Source organism: Notolabrus celidotus, unplaced genomic scaffold (genome assembly GCF_009762535.1).
Source record: "Notolabrus celidotus isolate fNotCel1 unplaced genomic scaffold, fNotCel1.pri scaffold_162_arrow_ctg1, whole genome shotgun sequence".
Taxonomy (NCBI): Eukaryota; Metazoa; Chordata; class Actinopteri; order Labriformes; family Labridae; genus Notolabrus; species Notolabrus celidotus.
Genome location: NW_023260031.1, coordinates 128169 through 149824, shown reverse-complemented (window position 1 = coordinate 149824; position 21656 = coordinate 128169). Strand labels below are relative to the sequence as shown.

The 21656-nt window shown below is 44.5% G+C and overlaps 1 protein-coding gene across 1 annotated transcript; it reads left to right on the top strand.

Annotated features, from left to right (window-relative positions):
* The first annotated feature begins 19 nt into the window (after positions 1-19).
* Positions 20-21368, top strand: LOC117808851 (NACHT, LRR and PYD domains-containing protein 1-like). The gene is made up of 20 exons (XM_034678520.1): positions 20-38; positions 470-589; positions 871-1035; positions 1635-1808; positions 2103-2276; positions 2712-2752; positions 2831-2925; positions 3484-3527; positions 12214-12333; positions 12615-12779; positions 13219-13392; positions 13688-13861; positions 14294-14334; positions 14413-14507; positions 15028-15071; positions 16334-16548; positions 16722-16975; positions 18345-18461; positions 18579-18720; positions 20754-21368. Exons 2-20 carry the CDS (start codon positions 522-524, stop codon positions 21122-21124), a joined length of 2673 nt encoding a protein of 890 aa, XP_034534411.1. The 5' UTR covers positions 20-38; positions 470-521; the 3' UTR covers positions 21125-21368.
* The last annotated feature ends 288 nt before the right edge of the window (positions 21369-21656 follow it).

The window sequence follows — 21656 nt, the reverse complement described above, 5'->3', positions numbered from 1 at the left end:
AAGAGTTACCGGTCCAAAGATCCTCCTCTAGACTTCAGGTATAAACCTGGACCCTCAGACTTAAAGTAAGAGAACTGACAAAGAAACGGACTGATGATTGAAAAGTGTTGCTGAGACTAAGTGGGCTTAGTCTTAATCAAAGTTTCAAAGTCAGTGAAAGTTTTTCTGTTCATTAACAAACCCTCTGACCCTCTTTGTCTGCCTCCCACCACACAACTGAACAGGTAGGTAAGAGGTAAACCACGACCACGAGCCAATTACTGGTAATGAAGTCATAACCATGAAAGGAAAGAATCGTCATAAATAATCAAGACAAGAAAAACCCACATTATGGCTCCCACACAGACTTTAAAGTCTTCTTCCTGCAGACAGCTGAGGCTGTAGCTTTGTGTTTTTAGAGCTTTTTGTTCTTTCAAAAGAGAATTCATCAGATTCATGTGAAATGATTTAAACATCTTGATGTTTTCAGACTTCAGTTCAACAGAAGGAGACCAAAGTCTTCTGGTCCCAGCTCTGTGTCTATGGAGAGTGACTGGTCTGAAGATCCTCCTCTTAACATCAGATTTAAACCTGGACCCTCAGACTCAAAGTAAGAGAACAGACAAGTTGTTTCAGTTAACTCTGACAATGCACATTTTGTAAACATGGTGTTATATTGAATATTTCAGCTTAAATCTTCTTGCCACCTAAACTTTTGTAAATAAAAAATAAAACATTTTCCTATCCTCTTCCTTTTATTTGATACTGGAATTTAAAATGTTGATTTTTACAGATTTCAGTGTCTCAGATAAAGAGCTCATCTGTCTGTCTATGAAGAGTGATCGGGTCCTGAGAGTCCAGAATAAATTTACAGCATGCATTCTTTTTTAGAGCGACTGGTGGCAGTTCATCAGAGATCAGCTGTGCTTCTCTGGCCTCAGCTCTGAAGTCCAACCCCTCCTATTTGGACCTGAAGTCCAGAAGGCTGGAGGATTCAGGAGTGAAGCAGTTGTGTGATTTCCTGGAGAGTCCAAACTGCAGACTGAAGACTCTGAGGTCAGGTGTCCATTTACTTAAGCGCTTCATCAGTTTTCTCTTTTTGTGCCATTTCTCATCAGAGGATTTATTTTTAATTAGATTGACGTGATTTACTCCTTTAGTATTTGGATTGTTTAAGATAAAGGGTCTGGGTCTCTATATGATAGTGGGACTTCAGCTCTGAAGTACAAAGGAGGATGCAGGACCGGAGCTCTGCTTCCTGGTCTCCACTCTGGATCAGTTTTTAGGACTAAAAGAGTCATCCAGATCTGTTTTAACAAGCTGCACCATCAGAAGTAAGATGTATGATGTCTCTGCTAGTCAGACCCTGATTGCCCCAAAATAACTTCCAGTTATCCGTGAAGCTCACACCGTTTCGTGGACACCAACTTGACAGCCAGAGTTTGAATGATGAGATGCTGCTTTACATCTCATCGTCTGTCCGACAAGGCAGGGTCCAGAGAAAATGATGGTGTACACATTCATTCCAGAGGAATTTTCCTGACTTCTGATGAGAATACATTTGACTTTGGTCGCTGAAGTTGTAGAAAATCAATATAATACCAAGTCGAGTTTCCTTTTCAGGTCAAACCTTGAATATTTAATCTTATTTTCAGGTTAAGATTCTGCAGTTTGTCAGAGCTCAGCTGCGCTTCTCTGGCCTTAGCTCTGAAGTCCAACCCCTCCCATTTGAGAGAGCTGGACCTGAGCTACAACGAGCTGCAGGATTCAGGAGTGGATCAGCTGTGTGATTTTCTGGAGAGTCCAAACTGCAGACTGGAGACTCTGAGGTCAGACTCCCATTTACTTAAATGCTTCATCAGTTTTCTCTTCCTGTGCCATTTCTCATGGCAGAGAATTGTTGACATTATGATAAAACTCCTCTCTGTTCTTTATGTAACAGCATGTTGAATTATTTATTGATGTAAGTCCATTTTTGATTTAAATCTTTTTCCACCTGTGTGGGGGGTTCAGAGTTTTTATTTCTTAGTTTTTAAATTTTCACTCTACTTCACCTCTACAGAGAAACCCTGGATTGTTCTGAGCAAAACTCCTAGAAAGACAATATTTAATCTTATTTTCAGATTGAGATGGTGCAGTTTGACAAAGATCAGCTGTTCTTCTCTGGCCTCAGCTCTGAAGTCCAACCCCTCCAATCTGAGAGAGCTGGACCTGAGTTACAATGACCTGCAGGATTCAGGAGTGAAGCAGCTGTGTGGTCTTGTGGACAGTCCAATCTACAGACTGGAGACTCTGTGGTCAGTGTACGATATCAGAAAGTTGATGTTGTTCAAAGAGTTAAAAACAGAACGTACTTGGATATCACTTCATCTGGTTCCCTGTTGGTAACGCCTTAACTGACCAGCTAGAGTCACTGGTGTAGATGTAAAGCATGAGAGTCAATGTTTTCATTTTTTCTACTCAATGATAAAATGTGAGCTGCTTATTTAAAATGTCAGGGAAATAAAAAAAATTTTATAGAAAAAAAAACCAAAATCTGTCAACATGAGATTTAAAACGGCTCTCTGGTTTGACTGGTTAACTCCTTTGACTCTGGCACAGAATATATGAATCAAAAGTTGGTTATAGTCTTTGTAGTGAAGAAGTTATCTGTTTGAAATCATCTGTATTATGTAAAAGTCTGCTAACTTAAAGAACATGGATCCATAACTTGTCTTTGATCATTCCTACAGGATTACAGGAAAACCGAAGAAAGCTGACAAACACATGAAATGTGAGTTTTGAAGCGATATCAACCCTGATTGTTTAACGAGCAGGTGATCCTCATTCAACTCTTTCTTTTCTTTTACAGCTCTGAAGTCCCAACACTTCCTCTCTCTATCAGGGGACAACAGGGTCCAACAGGATGTGAAGGAAGAGCTTCACCTGCAGGATGATGACAGAGAGGTGAGAGAAAGACAGCGTTAAGTATGAAACAAACATGACCTGACACTTAAAGGGTTTCAATTCTCTAAAGAGAAATCACTCAATGAAATAAAACAAACACACTGTCTCTATACCATCCCCTCAAATATCAAAGTAAACACAGGCTGGTCTCAGTGAATCACTGCAGATGAGGCTGATTGTGACGAGTCAGGGTTGCTATCATTATTTTATAATCCTGGAGATGAAGTGCATCTTTAAGCTTAACCCTTAAAGACCTAGACAGCCGCCGGCGGCTACTTGTTCTGAAATGTTTGATAACTTTTAAACCGCGAATCGTATCAACAAGCTTTAAAAACACAGTTACAGCGGACATTCTCATCTTTCCATTGATACAGCATTTGTCTCATTCAGTATATTCAAAATAAGTTCAGGAGAGTCTGGCGCCCCCAAAAATGGTCTAGGTCTTTAAGGGTTAATGAGCTTGATTTGAATCAACAGTGTGAATAAAGTGTTTGATCACAAAGTGAAACTGTGAGATAAGTTACTGTTTGTATTAAACTCTGCCTTTCTTATTTCTAGGCTCCATCATCCTTCTCTCCTGAACAGACGGAGTCTGGATACAGGTAATCTTATGAAAGGAAAAAAACACTTATACAATCTTTATCCACTTTCTGAGCCTCAACTGATGATGATGATACTAAAAATAATAATAATAATACATTTTATTTATAAAAGTGCTTTAAAAGTTTCTCCAAGACACTTTACAAGAAAATAAATGATACAATAGAAAAGCAAAGGAAAGGAAAACAGTGCAAAAAAAATAAAAAAAAACTAACAAAAATCAATCAGTTATAGGTTTAAAGCCTTTCTAAAGGTGGTTTTGAGTCCGGATTTGAATTTGGTGAGTGAGGGAGAGAGTCTGAGGTGTTGGGGGAGAGAGTTCCAGAGGGTGGGGACAGCGACAGAGAAGGCCCTGTCCCCCCAGGTTCGGTGCTTGGGTTTGGTGAGACGGGTGAGGAGGTTGGCGTTGGTGAAGCGGAGGTTGCGGGAGGGATTGTATGGCTGCAGAAGGTCAGTGAGGTAGGAGGGAGCTAGGTTATGGAGGGCGTTGTAGGTGATGAGAAGGATCTTGTATTCTGGAGGTGATGGGAAGCCAATGGAGGTTCTGGAGGACTGGGGTGATGTGGTCTCTGGAGCGGGAGTGAGTGAGGACCAAGCGGCAACCTCCAGTCTCAAACGATGAAGCCCATGTGGAAGTGTTATAAACTGCAATACATCGAGAATCCGCTTGAGGCTGGCTGCAGAAACACAGGAAACCACATAGATATGAATGGGAAAAAGCCGATCTTTGCAGCATTAATAAACATGTTCACAGCCTGGTTAGAAAAACGAGTGTAGTCTGGAAAGCTCGGCACACACTGTACGGGGGGGGATCTATTTCTAACGTGACGGTTCAGAAGATATTAAGATTACGAGTTTTTGCCCAAATAAGGACATGACTGACGTGACTCCCGGTCGGGAACACATAGCTGTTGGCCAGGAGGCTCAAACTCCGCCCCTTTACGTCAGACTCTGCCTGGTTGAGTCCCGCATTTCCAATATGGCTGCTGCCGTCGATTGGCTTCAAAACAGCTCTCAGGAACAGACGGGTGACGCCACGGATACTACGCCCATTATTTATACAGTCTATGGTGAGGAGGCGTGCAGCTGAGTTTTGAATGTATTGTAATTTGTTGAGGAGGGTGTTGGGTGAACTGTAGAGAATGCTGTTGCAATAATCAAGTCTTGAGGTGATGAAGGCGAGGATGAGAGTTTCAACAACAGTGAAGGAAAGGGACGGCGGAGACAGGCGATGTTTTTGAGGTGGAAGAAAGCAGTTTTTGAAATATTGTTAATGTGTTTTTGAAAGTTGGGGGACTGATTGAAAATGATGCCAAGGTTACGGATGTGGGTGGATGTTGAAACAGTGGAATTATCAATAGTGAGTTAGAAGTCTGGGCAGGTGGAAGTGAGGGATTTTGGGCCTGTGATAAGAATTTCTGATTTATTACAATTGAGTTGAACGATTGAATTGCGATTACAATTGCGATTGAACAGAGTATTGATTATTTGCAGCTAAAATGCGGGTGCCCAGTGAGGAGTGGTGGATTCCGTCTGATGAATAGGGATCATACCGGTTCCAGAACAGATTAAAATGGTCTATGAAGGATATGTAGTGGGAAATGCAAGTGGACTGGAGCCAGGTGTGGAGACTGAGGAGACGGCTAAAACGCTGTGATCCGCGACCGAGTGTGGGAGTTGGACTGCTGATAAAAACACGCAAGCCGCAGCTGCTTAAAAAGTTTAAGAGCTTTTTAAAATCTATTTTCGTCACCTCCGACTGACTTCGTGCGGTGTCGTTGATTCCGACATGAACAACGATTGTGGTGACGGAGGACGGGACGGACTGCAGCAGAGCGGGGAGACTGGAGAGGAGGTCGGGGACCGTGGCTCCGGGAAAACAGTGGGTGATGGCATTGAAGAAGCGGACACATCTTACGATGGAGTCTCAGACTATGAGAGCAGTCGGAGGGAACAGCGGTCGGGGAGTTGAGTGATGATGATGATACAGCTTCAGATCTACTATAGAGTAGAATAGAATAGAATAGCCTTTATTTGTCATTGTCAGGTGTACAATGAAATTAGAATTATTTATCCTTCACTAGACTAACTATATGTACACGAACACATGATGGTTGCTACGCGTCCCCAGTGTTGGTTCAACTCGCCGGCTGTGCACGTCCTCATAGATTCACACGTTGTGGTCACATGGTGCGGTGTCCACTGCACAGCAACAAACATGCCGGTCACAATAACTGACGATAGAGAAGTTCAGTTTTATCAGCTGATGTGGAAACCTACAAACAACATGCTCTAACAAAGTGTCTATCTTTGTGCAGAGTAACAGCTCTCACTTTGGTCATAAAGGAATCTGATAGCTCGTAGTACCAGTCCCCTAACCACCTTGTCCTTCAGAACCCCCCACAAGACCCCCGAGGGTTGGTACATCGTTCCACGGTCAGGACGAAAACCGTATTGTTCCTCTTTTATCTTTATTCGGCCGAAGCCTCCTTTCAAGCACCCTGGAGTAAGCTTTTCCTGGATCTCACTCTCGGGTCCCCCTATTTAAAAAAGGGAACCACAAACCCGGTCTGCCAGTCCACAGGCACTGTCCCAGAACTCAATGTAACATTGAAGAGGTGTGTCAGTGAAGACAACCCAACAATGTCCAGAGCCTTCAGGATCTCAGGTCGATTCTCATCCACCCCCCGTGCCTTGCCACTGAGGAGCTTTTTGACTACCTCAGAGACCTCTGTCGAGGATATGGACGAGGCTTCCCATGGGTCCTCAGACTCCACCCCATCCATGGAGGAAGTGTCGGCTGGATTATGGAGTTCCACAAAGTGTTTCTTCCACGGCCCGACAATATCCCCAGTCTGGGTCAGCAGCAGTTCTCCACCCCTGCTGAAAACAGCCAGGGTCCAGCTCTGCTTTCCTTTCCTGAGCCTCCTGACAGTTTGCAAAAACCTCCTTGAGGCCAATCAAAAAGTCCTTCTTCATTGTCTTTCTGAACTCCTACCAGACCCTGGTTTTTGCTTCCACGACCACCGGAGCTACAGCCCTCCTTTCCTCCAGCTGCTTCCAGAGACCCCTCCGCTAGCCAAGCATGAAAGTCCTCCTTCTTCAGCCTGACCGCTTCCTTTAACGCTGCTGTCCACCAGTGGGTTCAAAGGTTACCATCACGACAGGCACTGACGGCCTTCAGGCCACCACTTCTTGCAGCTTTCACAATGGAGGCCTTGATCATTGTCAATTCAGCTTCCATGTCCCCAACCTCCCCTGGGATTCATAAGAAGTCTTCCTGGGGAAAGGGAGTTGAAGACCTCCTGTAATGGTCCTCCACTAGATGTTCCCAGATCACCTGCACTACTCGTTTGGGTTTGACAGGTCTGTCAGGCAGCCTCCCTCACAATCTGATCCAACTCACCACCAGGTGGTGATCAGTTGACAGCTCTGCTCCTCTCTTTACCCGAGTGTCCAAAACATGCAGCCGAAGATCAGTTGATACGACTACAAAGTTGATCATCGATCTTTGGCCTCAGGTGGTCTGGTACCAGGTACACTTGTGAACCACCCTATGCTGGAACATGGTGTTCATTATGGACAGTCCGTACCTCAGAACCAGCCCTCTCCTCCAGGTGTCTCCATCATTTCCCATGTGGGGGTTGCCGTGACGGACCGGACACGGATCTGGTGGAATTTGGTCGTAAGGGTTAAAAAGGCAGACTTGGGGCACTGGTGGCCTAGCGGTCTAAGCACCCCATATACAGAGGCTACAGTCCTCGTTGCAGGGTTTGCCGGTTTGATTCCCAGCCGGGACCATTTCCTGCATGTCTTCCCCGCATTTCCTGTCTCTCTTCAGCTGTCCTCTCGAATAAAGGTAAAAAGTCCAAAAATATTTTTAAAAAAAAGAAGAAAAAAGAAAGGTGAACTTCAGGTGGCCGTGCTGGTCTTTAGGACGCTCCATCATCAGGTGCTTTAAGTTTTAATAGAATCCAGAGCAGTGTAAAAGAAGCTGAACGCACATGAAGGAACGTCCTGCAGTCTGTGTTTATTCTGTGTCCTTCATGAGATAAGAAGGTGTCTCTTTAACTCTCTGTCTGAGTTTAGTCTGTAACAGAAAACTTTCAGTCAGGTGTCATTCAGCTAAGAGCACACACACCTTCAGATTATATTTAAAATCTAAACATCATCCAGAGACCAACATCTGAACCAAACTAATTCAGTGAGATGAGTGTTTGTTCAAAGGAAGAGGAGGGCAGAGCAGATCCCCCTGGATCCAGCTGTAAGTCCATGAAGAGTTACCGGTCCAAAGATCCTCCTCTAGACTTCAGATATGATGATCATGATCTCGAGTGTTGAGAGGGACCGCTGGCAAGCTGCTGCCACGCCTCCTCCGCTGTTTTCGCTATTTTCGTCGTCTTGTCGTTACATCTCGACCTTTTTAAAAATTGTCTCGCATGAATGTTGGACTCTAAAACCACCCGTCAATTTGGCTTGTCTTGATCTAAGACACAGCGACCCTGAAGCACCAGTTACTCTACCTGTCTGCTACTCGTTAGCCAGAGGCTAGCTTCGCCGGTACAGGGCTCACCTGTTCGGGACTCTTGTGGCTCCTCTCCGCACTCTGTGGCTGGATAGCCTGCGCTGGTGTGCCCCACGAAGCACACCCGTTTGGACCGGTCCGTTGCCACCCTGCCGGCTCTCCTGGACGCTTACCTGCGCCCACGGATTGCTGTCAACGCGGAGGATGCCGACACCCCGACGGTACCCGCCTGCCGGCCGGCCGGCTAGCCTGCTGCTAACCCCCAACACCATCCAACTGGTTTCCCTGTCTCCAGCGAAGCTACAACCGGCAGCTCAACTCCTCTGCATCCACCGCGCTGGTTCTGTGGCTTCACCTGGATTATACCGCTGGACTACGTCGCTGCCGATCTCCCATCATGTGGATTTTTAATCTGTTCCTTTGGATTGCCCTGTGTCTGCCCGAGCGCGACTCTGCTACTCCGTTACTCGGTGGTGGAGATGTTACACCTCCGGACTTTCTCAAGGACTCCTCCACCTCAGCTTGCACACCATCACCACATTCTCAAACGACCAAGATACATCCACCAAGGCTCTGGACGGAACTTTCAATACACTCAACACAACAGTAACACACTCCGCTCCTTCTGGTCCACTGAGCCCCGCCCCCCTCCCCGCGCTGCCCGTCCTGTCAATCACAGTGTACTGTCCCCTCTGCTCAAAGCAACCACATACACACCACTCACCTGTCTGAAGCTCTGTCTGTTCAATGTCAGATCCCTCACTAATAAGGCTCTGTTGGTCGCTGACTTTATTGTTGAGCGGAACCTGGACATTCTCTGCCTCACTGAGACCTGGCAACAGCAAAACGACATTTCCCATCTTAATGAGGCGGCCCCACCGGGTTTTTCTTTTATTAGTAAACCCTGTACTACCGGGAGGGGGGCGGCATCGCTCTCCTTCACCGGGATAACATCAAAGTTACTGCTGTCACTGTCCCCACTCACTCCTCTTTTGAATGTTTAGTTGTTAAACTCACTGGCCCCAAACCCACCATCATTGTTACCATCTACAGACCACCAAAACCCTCTGCTGTCTTCCTCAATGAATTCTCATCACTCCTAACATCTGTATGTGAAATGTCCCCCACTGTTATCCTCCTCTGCGACTTCAACATCCACATTGACAACCCATCCAGTATCTTTGCTAACGACTTCACATCACTCCTGGACTGTCTCGGTATCACACAACACGTCAACCTACCAACCCATAACAAAGGTCACATACTGGACTTCATCTGCTGCACTGACATCACTCCCACTAACCTTAATGTCACTGATTTCCCCATTTCTGACCACAAAGCTGTACTTTTTGACATTCACACCCAACTACACAAAGCCAAAGAACAACAGACCATCTCCTTCAGAAACATCAAACATATCAACACCACAGACCTCTCCACCCTGATCAGCTCCTACCCCAGCCCTCCCCCGGCTTCCTCCCCTGCTTACCTGGTGACTCACTATAACAACTGTCTCTCATCTTTCCTCACCTCCCTGGCTCCTCTGAAAACCCGCTCAGTCTCATTCACTCACACTGCCCCCTGGTTCACCCCTGACCTCCGCCAGCTCAAAGCTACTGGCCGTCGACTGGAGCGGCTGTACAAAAAGACCAGACTCACTGTACACAGCCAAATGTACATGGATCATCTTCATCTCTACAAGAACGCCCTCACCACTGCCAAATCCTCATACTACTCCAACCTCATCAACACTGGTACAGGTAACAACAGAGTCCTCTTCTCAACAGTCAGCCACCTACTTCAGCCTCCTAAAACCCCCCCTCCAGACATTTCCACCGATCAGTGCACTGCCTTCCTGGACTTCTTCAGCTCTAAAATCAACACCATTCACCAACAACTGGCCTCATCTTCCACCTCCTCAAACGATCCATCCTGGATGACCACCACTGACCAACCTCTCATCAGCTCCCTCTCCGACTTCACCCCAGCATCAGAACACACCATCTCTAAACTCATCCATAAAGCCAATACCACCACCTGTCAGCTTGATGCTCTTCCCACCTCCCTCGTCAAAGCCTGTCTACCGTCCATCTCTCCCATGATCACCAACATAATTAACTCCTCCCTCACCACTGGTACTGTACCCCCCACTCTCAAACTGGCTGCTATCACACCCGTCCTGAAAAAACCCGGTGCTGACCCAGCTGACCTGAACCTCTACCGGCCCATCTCCAACCTCCCCTTCATCTCCAAAACACTTGAAAGGGTGGTTGCCGCTCAACTACAGTCCCACCTCGACACAAACAACCTCCATGAACCCTTCCAATCTGGTTTCCGTCCACAACACAGCACCGAAACAGCCCTGGTAAAAATCACCAACGAACTCCTCCGTGCAGCTGACTCCGGACTACTCACCATTCTCATCCTCCTCGACCTCAGCGCAGCATTCGACACCATCTCCCACCCACTGCTCCCGGACCGCCTGGCTGGCATTGGGATCACTGGTGCTGCACACTCCTGGTTCACATCATACCTCACCGACCGCCAACAATTCGTGCAGTTAAGGAACCACAAGTCTTGGTGTTCCGGTGTTTCACTGGGTGTCCCCCAAGGGTCAGTTTTGGGCCCACTCCTTTTCATCATTTACCTCCTCCCCCTGGGCACACTCCTCCGTCACCATGGGGTCCATTTTCACTGCTACGCCGATGACACTCAGGTCTACATATCCTCCAAACCCACTGCTGCCATTCCTCCCACCTCCCTCATCACCTGCCTTGCAGACATCCGGAGCTGGGTGAGCAGGAACTTCCTAAAACTCAATGGGAATAAAACCGTGGCCCTGCTCATCGGCTCCAAATCCACCCTCACCAAATCCCAACACATCCCAGCCCCACCCATCATCATCGACGGATTCCCTGTACCCTTCTCACCCCAAGTCAAGATCCTCGGCGTCATTCTGGACAGCACCCTCTCATTCGCACCACACATTCAAAACATCACCCGAACTGCATTCTTCCACCTCCGCAACATCTCCAGACTCCGCCCCTCACTGTCCCAATCCAGCACCGAAATCCTGGTTCACTCATTCGTCACTTCCCGTATTGATTATTGCAACGCCCTCCTCACCGGACTCCCCACCAAACTCATCAACAGACTGCAAATCATTCAGAACTCGGCCGCCCGGATCATCACCCGCACCAAATCATCTGACCACATCACTCCTGTTCTCATCCAACTTCACTGGCTCCCTGTCCCATACCGCATCCACTACAAAAACCTTCTCCTCACCTACAAAGCTCTCCATAACCTGGCCCCCACTTACCTCCAAGACCTCCTTCATGAATACACTCCCTCCCGCTCCCTCCGCTCAACCTCTGCTGGACTGTTAACCATCCCACCGTCACGCCTCAGTACCATGGGTGCCCGAGCCTTCAGCTGCTCAGCACCCAGACTCTGGACCTCCCTCCCCCCACACATAAGACAGTCGGACTCCACAACATCATTCAAATCCCAACTCAAAACTCACCTTTTCAAACTGGCTTACTCCCTCTAACTGGACTCTCTGCACTTCCCTAGTTTTTAGTTTTTATTTATGACTCTTTCCATTTGTTTGTTTTTATGATGTTTTAATGATAACTGTTTTTATTATCTGTAAGGTGACCTTGGGTGATTTGAAAGGCGCCCAAAATAAAATGTATTATTATTATTATTATTATTATTATTATTGTTATTATATAAACCTGGACCCTCAGACTTAAAGTAAGAGAACTGACAAAGAAACGGACTGATGATTGAAAAGTGTCGCTGAGACTAAGTGGGCTTAGTCTTAATCCAAGTTTCAAAGTCAGTGGAAGTTTTTCTGTTCATTAACAAACCCTCTGACCCTCTTTGTCTGCCTCCCACCACACAACTGAACAGGTAGGTAAGAGGTAAACCACGACCACGAGCCAATTACTGGTAATGAAGTCATAACCATGAAAGGAAAGAATCGTCATAAATAATCAAGACAAGAAAAACCCACATTATGGCTCCCACACAGACTTTAAAGTCTTCTTCCTGCAGACAGCTGAGGCTGTAACTTTGTGTTTTTAAAGCTTCTTGTTCTTTCAATAGAGAATTCATCAGATTCATGTGAAATGATTTAAACATCTTGATGTTTTCAGACTTCAGTTCAACAGAAGGAGACCAAAGTCTTCTGGTCCCAGGTCTGTGTCTATGAAGAGGTACTGGTCTGAAGATCCTCCTCTAAACATCGGATATAAACCTGGACCCTCAGACTCAAAGTAAGAGAACAGACAAGTTGTTTCAGTTAACTCTGACAATGCACATTTTGTAAACATGGTGTTATATTGAATATTTCTGCTTAAATATTCTTGCCAGCTAAACTTTTGTAAATAAAAAATAAAACATTTTCCTATCCTCTTCCTTTTATTTGATACTGGAATTTAAAATGTTGATTTTTACAGGTTTCAGTGTCTCAGATAAAGAGCTCATCTGTCTGTCTATGAAGAGTGACCGGGTCCTGAGAGTCCAGAATAAATTTACAGCATGCATTCTTTTTTAGAGCGACTGGTGGCGGTTCATCAGAGATCAGCTGTGCTTCTCTGGCCTCAACTCTGAAGTCCAACCCCTCCTATTTGGACCTGAAGTCCAGAAGGCTGGAGGATTCAGGAGTGAAGCAGTTGTGTGATTTCCTGGAGAGTCCAAACTGCAGACTGGAGACTCTGAGGTCAGGCCCCCATTCACTTCAAGGCTACATCAGTTTTCTCTTTTTGTGCCATTTCTCATCAGAGGATTTATTTTTAATTAGATTGACGTGATTTACTCCTTTAGTATTTGGATTGTTTAAGATAAAGGGTCTGGGTCTCTATATGATAGTGGGACTTCAGCTATGAAGTGCAAAGGAGGATGCAGGACCGGAGCTCTGCCTCCTGGTCTCCACTCTGGATCAGTTTTTAGGACTAAAAGAGTCATCCAGATCTGTTTTAACAAGCTGCACCATCAGAAGTAAGATGTATGATGTCTCTGCTAGTCAGACCCTGATTGCCCCAAAATAACTTCCAGTTATCCGTGAAGCTCACACCGTTTCGTGGACACCAACTTGACAGCCAGAGTTTGAATGATGAGATGCTGCTTTACATCTCATCAATATTTAATCTTATTTTCAGGTTGAGATTCTGCAGTTTTTCAGAGCTCAGCTGCGCTTCTCTGGCCTTAGCTCTGAAGTCCAACCCCTCCCATTTGAGAGAGCTGGACCTGAGCTACAACAAGCTGCAGGATTCAGGAGTGAAGCAGCTGTGTGGTTTTCTGGAGAGTCCAAACTGCAGACTGGAGACTCTGAGGTCAGACTCCCATTTACTTAAATACTTCATCAGTTTTCTCTTCCTGTGCCATTTCTCATGGCAGAGAATTGTTGACATAATGATGAAACCCCTCTCTGTTCTTTATGTAACAGCATGTTGAATTATTTATTGATGTAAGTCAATTTTTGATTTAAATCTTTTTCCACCTGTGTGGGGGGTTCAGAGTTTTCCGTTTCTCAGGTTTTACATTTTCACTCTACTTCACCTCTACAGAGAAACACTGGATTGTTCTGAACAAAACTCCTAGAAAGACAATATGTAATCTTATTTTCAGATTGAGATGGTGCAGTTTGTCAGAGATCAGCTGTGCTTCTCTGGCCTCAGCTCTGAAGTCCAACCCCTCCCATCTGAGAGAGCTGGAGCTGAGAGGAAACAAGTTGAAGGATTCAGGAGTGGAGCAGCTGTGTGGTCTTGTGGACAGTCCAAACTACAGACTGGAGACTCTGGGGTCAGTGTACGATATAAGAAAGTTGATTCTGTTCAGGAAGAGTTAAACAAAGTACTTGGATATCACTTCATCTGGTTCCCTGTTGGTACCGCCTTAACTAACCAGCTAGAGTCACTGGTGTAGATGTAAAGCATGAGAGTCAATGTTTTCATTTTTTCTACTCAATGATAAAATGTGAGCTGCTTATTTAAAATGTCAGGGAAATAAAACATTTTTTATAGAAAAAAAAACAAAATCTGTCAACATGAGATTTAAAACGGCTCTCTGGTTTGACTGGTTAACTCCTTTGACTCTGGCACAGAATATATGAGTCAAAAGTTGGTTATAGTCTTTGTAGTGAAGAAGTTATCTGTTTGAAATCATCTGTATTATGTAAAAGTCTGCGAACTTAAAGAACATGGATCCATAACTTGTCTTTGATCATTCCTACAGGATTACAGGAAAACCGAAGAAAGCTGACAAACACATGAAATGTGAGTTTTGAAGCGATATCAACCCTGATTGTTTAACGAGCAGGTGATCCTCATTCAACTCTTTCTTTTCTTTTACAGCTCTGAAGTCCCAACACTTCCTCTCTCTATCAGGGGACAACAGGGTCCAACAGGATGTGAAGGAAGAGCTTCACCTGCAGGATGATGACAGAGAGGTGAGAGAAAGACAGAGTTAAGTATGAAACAAACATGACCTGACACTTAAAGGGTTTCAATTCTCTAAAGAGAAATCACTCAATGAAATAAAACAAACACACTGTCTCTCTACCATCCCCTCAAATATCAAAGTAAACACAGGCTGGTCTCAGTGAATCACTGCAGATGAGGCTGATTGTGACGAGTCAGGGTTGCTATCATTATTTTATAATCCTGGAGATGAAGTGCATCTTTGAACTCTCATCACTGGCAGTATCAGGATCAGTGAAGGAGCTGTCTGTGTGACACGCTGCTGCCTTCAATCAGGACTTTAAGACATGCAGATATGTGTCTGCACAGTGATTAAACCCATTCTTACTGAGTCTGTCCCTCTGCAGACTCACAGTGTCACTCCAGTGAAGCCTTTCCTCTTAAAATGAGCTTGATTTGAATCAACAGTGTGAATAAAGTGTTTGATCACAAAGTGAAACTGTGAGATAAGTTACTGTTTGTATTAAACTCTGCCTTTCTTATTTCTAGGCTCCATCATCCTTCTCTCCTGAACAGACGGAGTCTGGATACAGGTAATCTTATGAAAGGAAAAAAACACTTATACAATCTTTATCCACTTTCTGAACGCACTGAGCTTCACCTGAGGATGATGATGATGATGATGATGATGATGATGATGATGATGATGATACAGCTTTAGATCTACTATTTACCCTTCACCAGGCATTCACCTGTCACAGGAATGAATCGCTTTAATTTCTTAAGATTAGACGCACAGCGGGGGAAAATATGAATTCTTAATGTCTGACGGTCCACCACTTTTTTATTATCAGTGATGCACTTTAGCTCGTCATAGTCTCGTTTTCGTCTTGAAAAAAACGAGTTGTTGATGAACATTTGTCGTATCATTGTTCTGTGATGTGTGTATGTGAGCGCAAGTGTTTGTGTGTCTGTGTGTGCATCGGGGCAGAACTCTGCCATGCGATACAGAGAGCAGAGGAGCAGAATGACATCCTGTCATGTAAATAAGATCAATAACATAAAGATATTTAGTCTGTTTAATAAAAGAACAAGTCTAAGACCTGATCTATCAGAGAGGTAATCCTGAATTACTTCTGCTGTGATCTGGCGCCCCGCCCCCCCAGCATAATGGTAGGGGAAACACTGCACCAACCCGGTCTGCCAGTCCACAGGCACTGTCCCAGATCTTAACTTGACATTGAAGAGGTGTGTCAGTCAAGACAACCCAACAATGTCCAGAGCCTTCAGCATCTCAGGACGGTTCTCATCCACCCCCAGTGCCTTGCCACTGAGGAGTTTTTTGACTACCTCAAAGACCTCTGTTGAGGATATGGACGAGGCTTCCCATGGGTCCTCAGACTCCGCCCCCTCCACGGAGGATGTGTCAGCTGGATTAAGGAGTTCCTCGAAGTGTTTCTTCTAGGATGGCATCTGAGGATCAGATGATACGACTACAGAGGCGATCATCGATGTTTGGCCTCAGGTGGTCTGGTACCAGGTACACTTATGAACCTCCCTATGCTGGAACATGGTGTTCGTTATGGGCAGTCCACTCCTCGCAATCATCCCTCTCCAGGTGTCTCCGTCATTTCCCACGTGGGCGTTCAACGCCCCTGAAGAACCATGGAGTCCCCATGTGGGATCCCGTGCTCTGTCACGATATATCTCTGTGAGATGATGTCTGCGTATACAGAGTGATCCTGTAACACAAATATCACATTTAATGAAGTTAAAGGAGACTGAAGGGTTAACAGATCATGTGACTAACTATTAAATAACTAATAACTTAATTCAGTCTTGGTGGGTCCTGCAGGTTCAGGTGTCCTGGTCAAGGTGAGTTCCAGTGTGCTTTGACTGGACTGGTGTTTGTTACGGCAAAGGAGGCGGAGCTTCTGTACAGGACCGTCCAATGGGATGAGGGCCTCCTCCAACCAGCTGGCAAGGAAGCTGCAGGGCCGCTGTTCAACATCCAGAGTTCAGAGGGAGCTGTGTGTCAGCTCCACCTCCCTCACTGTGAATCACAGGAAGGTACCTACAACACACACACACACACACACACACACACACACACACACACAGATGACACGTGGATGTAGAGGTGACTGATCCTCTAGAACAGATCTCAGTAGATAAATGATGATGCTCATAAATCAAGAGGTAAGACCTCATTGAGGTAAAACTGAAGCTCTTTGTTTCCTCAGGGCTGCTTGTTGATGACCTGCTGTCAGTCGTCCACATCACTGATGATGGGATGAGCCTCTTGAAGCCGCTGAAGATCACAGACACTCATGTGGTTGTGGACGTCCCTCACCTCTCCTTCTTTGGTCTGGTCAGGTCTTTACCTAAAAGGTTTTGGCCGATAAAAAGCCAAGTCCTGCTGTTCCTCCGACCTCCAAACAGAAGATATGAAATGCTGGATGTGTGTCTGCTGCCGCACAACGTCGTTCTGAGTGAGGTAAAGCTAAATGTCAAACCTGCTAACCATCATCCTGTTTTCAATGCCACAAAGATGATCTGTATATTCCTCTCTTGGGTGTATTCACACCTTTACATCAAGCTGTGCATTTGTGATTGGATACATTAAGATGCACGTTAATGTCAATAACAAACAACATTAGGGATGATACAATATCAAAATCTCTCGGTACGGTATTATTGCGGTATTGTCAAAAAAATAAGATGAGTTTGGAAAAAATGTCTAGTGTGGAAAATTAAGTGCCAGGAATGATAAGGATAAACACACTTACTGTACTTGAACACAAACATAATGCTCAAATTTTCTAATCACATTTATTACTACCAAATAGGGCTGTCAAAATTGCTCCAAAATGACATTCGAATATTCGCTCTAAAAAAAACCCATAGGTTCGAACCATTCCAATATCTATATTTGCGCATTATGTCAATAACAGGTGGACAAACTAATACAAGGAGACATAACGACTTGTATATGTATTTTTATTTAAGATAAAACATGCCTAAAACATACCTACACATTACAAAACAAGTAAATGACCTAATGGTCTATACCGTAACACCTTTAAGACCGTAGACCTCCGTCTCGCTCGCTCGCTCGCCCCCCTCCCCTCTCTGCGCTGAATATTCAAATTTAGAATATTCGTTGACAGCCCTACTACCAACAGGTCTTTTCAAGTGCAATGAGCAGTGCAGGCACATCCAGTGTTTCAAGTAACAAGCAAATTAAAAAAAAATCCCTTTTAAATCCCTCATTGTCCCCACTGAAAACGGCTGCAGGGTGATGATTCATCAAGTGACTTCTCATGTTACTTGTATTCCCCGACTCATAGACCATCGTGGTCTGGCAAAGTCTGCAAACAGTTTGTTTTGCATGTCCATCATGTTTTCTCCTCGATGGTTTTTATTTACTGCAAAACCAAAATGCATCCATACTTCTGATTTAAACTTTGCAGGAGGTTCCACTAGTTTAAGTTTTCCACTCCGCTCCCCCTCTGTGCTTTCAGCCATCTCTTCCTGCACTGTGCAGGGGATCATGGGAGATGATGTTTGCTTCTCAGACCGGCCCACTCAATAGCGCCAGAAAAAAACTACACTAGCGGGAGTACTCCGAGTCCCAGTTTGATAACGTCACACGCCACGGTATTATTGTGAGAATTTTAAAACCGAGATACCGCGATATTTACAATATTGTTACATCCCTAAAAAACATCCTTAAATCATTGAATCTTTTATTGATTGTGAGTATTTCAAGTATTGCTGTTTATTAGAGTTCTGTAGTTAACATTTTTGCTCTTAAATGTTTTATGTTATAAAATTTAAATACAAAACAAAACTCTTTTCTGGAGGTCGTCGCCAAACAAGGAGATGCTGAGTACGTCAAGACCACTTGTAACTGTCGCCTGTACTGTGATCAAAGTTACAGCGTCCACTGTGAACCTGAGGGCTTTGAAATACAACCCAAGGTGAGATGGTTTTACTCACTTCTGACGGTCATGAACAGAGTTATTATTGATATAATTTTGGATGCATTATATTCATAATTAGAATAGCTTGGAAAATGACGGGTTATTATTTTTCAGGATGAACTATTTTCTGAAGAGTATGGACCAAACTTTTTCCCAACATTTGAAGTGTTCCTCACTTCTGGCCCAGAGGAAGTGACTCTGATTATCCAGGACAAAGACCAGAACGAAGTCTGGAACCGTAGAGTGGGTTTATCAGGTATGACAGGATCCCCCCTGCTGCAGCAGGACCTCAGTCATGGCCTTTGTTTGGACCCCTGTGACAGACCAGGGTCAATGGTCCTTGTCTATCCTTATAGATATTTGACCCATCTGATACATTTTCCCCCAAACTCCTGGCTCCACTGAATGAACCAGAAATCCACAGCTACATTAAAGGTGTCCTTTCTATTTGTCACGTAACAGAAGACACTTATGTTCTCCAAATATTCAAAAACATCTCAGGACTTAAATCTATAACTTCTAAAACTGCACAACTCAGCCGAGGTAGAAGAAGCAGTCAGAGGGATCGTCTTGTTCTTTTTGTCCTGTTCGTGACGCCGATCATTTTGTAAAGTAAGTTTAAAGAAATTTCCCCGCCACAGTCAAAACTATTGAGATTCAGGTTTCAAGTGTTGTAAACGACAATACTGCATGAGCAGCATTATTTAAGCAATCATCAGGACAACAGAATGAGAGATATTTTACATCCAAATATTAAAAACATCCCAGGACATCAGTGCATTGTTATCTAAAGGACCTACTGTAACTTAGGTCTAGGTGGGACAGAGTGACAACATCCTGCTATGTTAAATGAAGCCGATGCAGAAGTGTTAAAACTGCAGTTCCTCGAGTGTCCACTTAAAGCTGGCTGTGGACTGACAGTCAGGCAGGGTCAGCATTTCCAATATGATGACCACGACAACAGGCTTCAAAACTCTGCTTTAGAAACAGATGGATGAGGTCACAGAGACTACGTTCATGTGTTTTACAGTCTATGGGTGGGACTGCATTATTTATACAATAAGGGGAAGACTTCTCTCACTGAGTATGACGTGTTGTTTTTGCCACCAAAGCCCAAGATGCATCCAGAGAGATCGTCGTGTTCTTCTTCCTGTTCGTGACGCCAAAATGTTGTAGAACATGTTTTTATAAATTAACCATAGAAGAACTTCTTTATGAAACATCATGACCGTGAATCTCGAAACTGTGTCTCTGTCTCATGTTCAAATGATTCCTGGAACTCAAACCATGAGTCCCCTTGGCCCCTTTCATGGGGTGCATACTCATGCCTGTCCCCTTGGGATTCTCTCCTCCTGTGAGCTGTCTCCTCAAACCCTCACATGTCATGTTGTCTGCCGGCCTTTTAACAACTGGGCTAGATGTGAAGTGAAAATGCAAATATCATATACAAAATATATATGGCTTCCAGCTGCAGCTCGCATCAGATACAAAACTCTAATCATGACTTACAAAGCAGGAACCAAAACCGCTCCAGTTTACCTGGAACCCCTCATCCAGGTCTACTGCCCTTCTCGCCCGCTACGCTCAGCCTCTGAAAGGAGCCTAGTGCTTCCAGCACACAAGGTCTCAAAATCACTAGCTGGACTCTTCTCTTCTGTTGTCCCTAAATGGTGGAATGAATTGTCCAACTCCATTCGATCTGCAGAGTCCCTCTCTACTTTCAAAAGACAGATAAAGACCCAGCTCTTTAGGAAGCACTATGCACTTAGCTAGACTGTTCTCCACTGTTGTCCCCAGGGGCAGATCATGTCTTCCAGCTACAGTTGACTCTCACTGTCCTGCTCTACTCTGGGACTCAGGTCTGGAGTGACCCAGCACTTGGTACTTTGGTCATTATTGTGGTGATGTTAATTGTTGATGATGATAATGGAAGGTCTTAAATGGTTTGGTTGCTTCATTGTAGATGTTCCTTATTTACTTTGTGTCTTTACACTGTTTGGCAGTACCTGAACCCAAATGGACTTGAAGCTCTTTGTTCCTCTTACTGATCTTGTTTCCTCTTGTCTAGATCTTTGCTCGTGTTGTTCTTGTTCTCATATGTACGTCACTTTGGATAAAAGCGTCTGCTAAATGACATTGGAACATTGGAACATTGTAAATATATAAACAATAAATACAAAGATAAAACCCTGTAAAAAAATGTACGTCAACAAATTATAATTAAAGCATTTTGTAATTTTTAATACATCATCAGATTTTAAACAAAGGTCTTTTCTCTGTTTTTTTCAGACTCAAGAAACAAAATTCTGCAGAGGATTGTCCCAACAGTGGACAGGGTCCCAGCACGGGACAGGGTCCCAGCACTGGACAGGGTCCCAGCACTGGACAGGGTCCCAGCAGAGGAGAGACTGAAGGCAGTTAGGACAGAGTTTGTGGACAGTGTGTCTGACTCTGTTCTGGACAAGCTTCTGGATATCCTCCTGGAAACAGATGTAATGAAGGACAATGAGTATCAGAAATTCAGGACAGGAAGTACAGCAGATAGAGCACGATATTTGATCGATGTCATGCGAGGAAGGGGAACTGAAGCCAGTTCCAAAATGATCACTGCTCTCTGTGAGGTGGATCTGTATCTCTCCAGAAAGCTGAAATTATTGTGAAGGGAAAGGAACAGAACACAGACCTGATGATGAAGACAGCTGGTTGTTTTATATTTACATGTTACTTGTTGTTACCTTAAAATGAGGACTGTCACTCTGAAAGGGATTTACTCCAATCTGGAAACAGACCTCACTGTGACCAAGCACACTGGGGACTGAATTGGATGTTGTTTTGACAGACCTTTGGTCCCATTAAATAAAACAGAATCCCAAAGTTCTTAATAAACGTGAAACATCAACTCATCATTTTTTGATCCTCTAGAAAATAATATACAGAAGGTAAGACAAGTAATAAAGATTTTTTTTTAATCTAACTTCTGAATTTTGACATGTTTTCTCATAATCCTGAGCTCAAAGTCAGAATTAGAGAAAGTCTTTGAGGAAATAAAAAATGTTTTCTTACCTGATTCCCCAAAAAAGATATTCCAGTTTCCTTAATCCTCGTCTGTAGAGATGATATTTGAGTTACATCTTTCCCCTCCATGTCAGGAGGTGTGACTCTTGAGTCATCGTCACAGTCCACCGCTCGGTA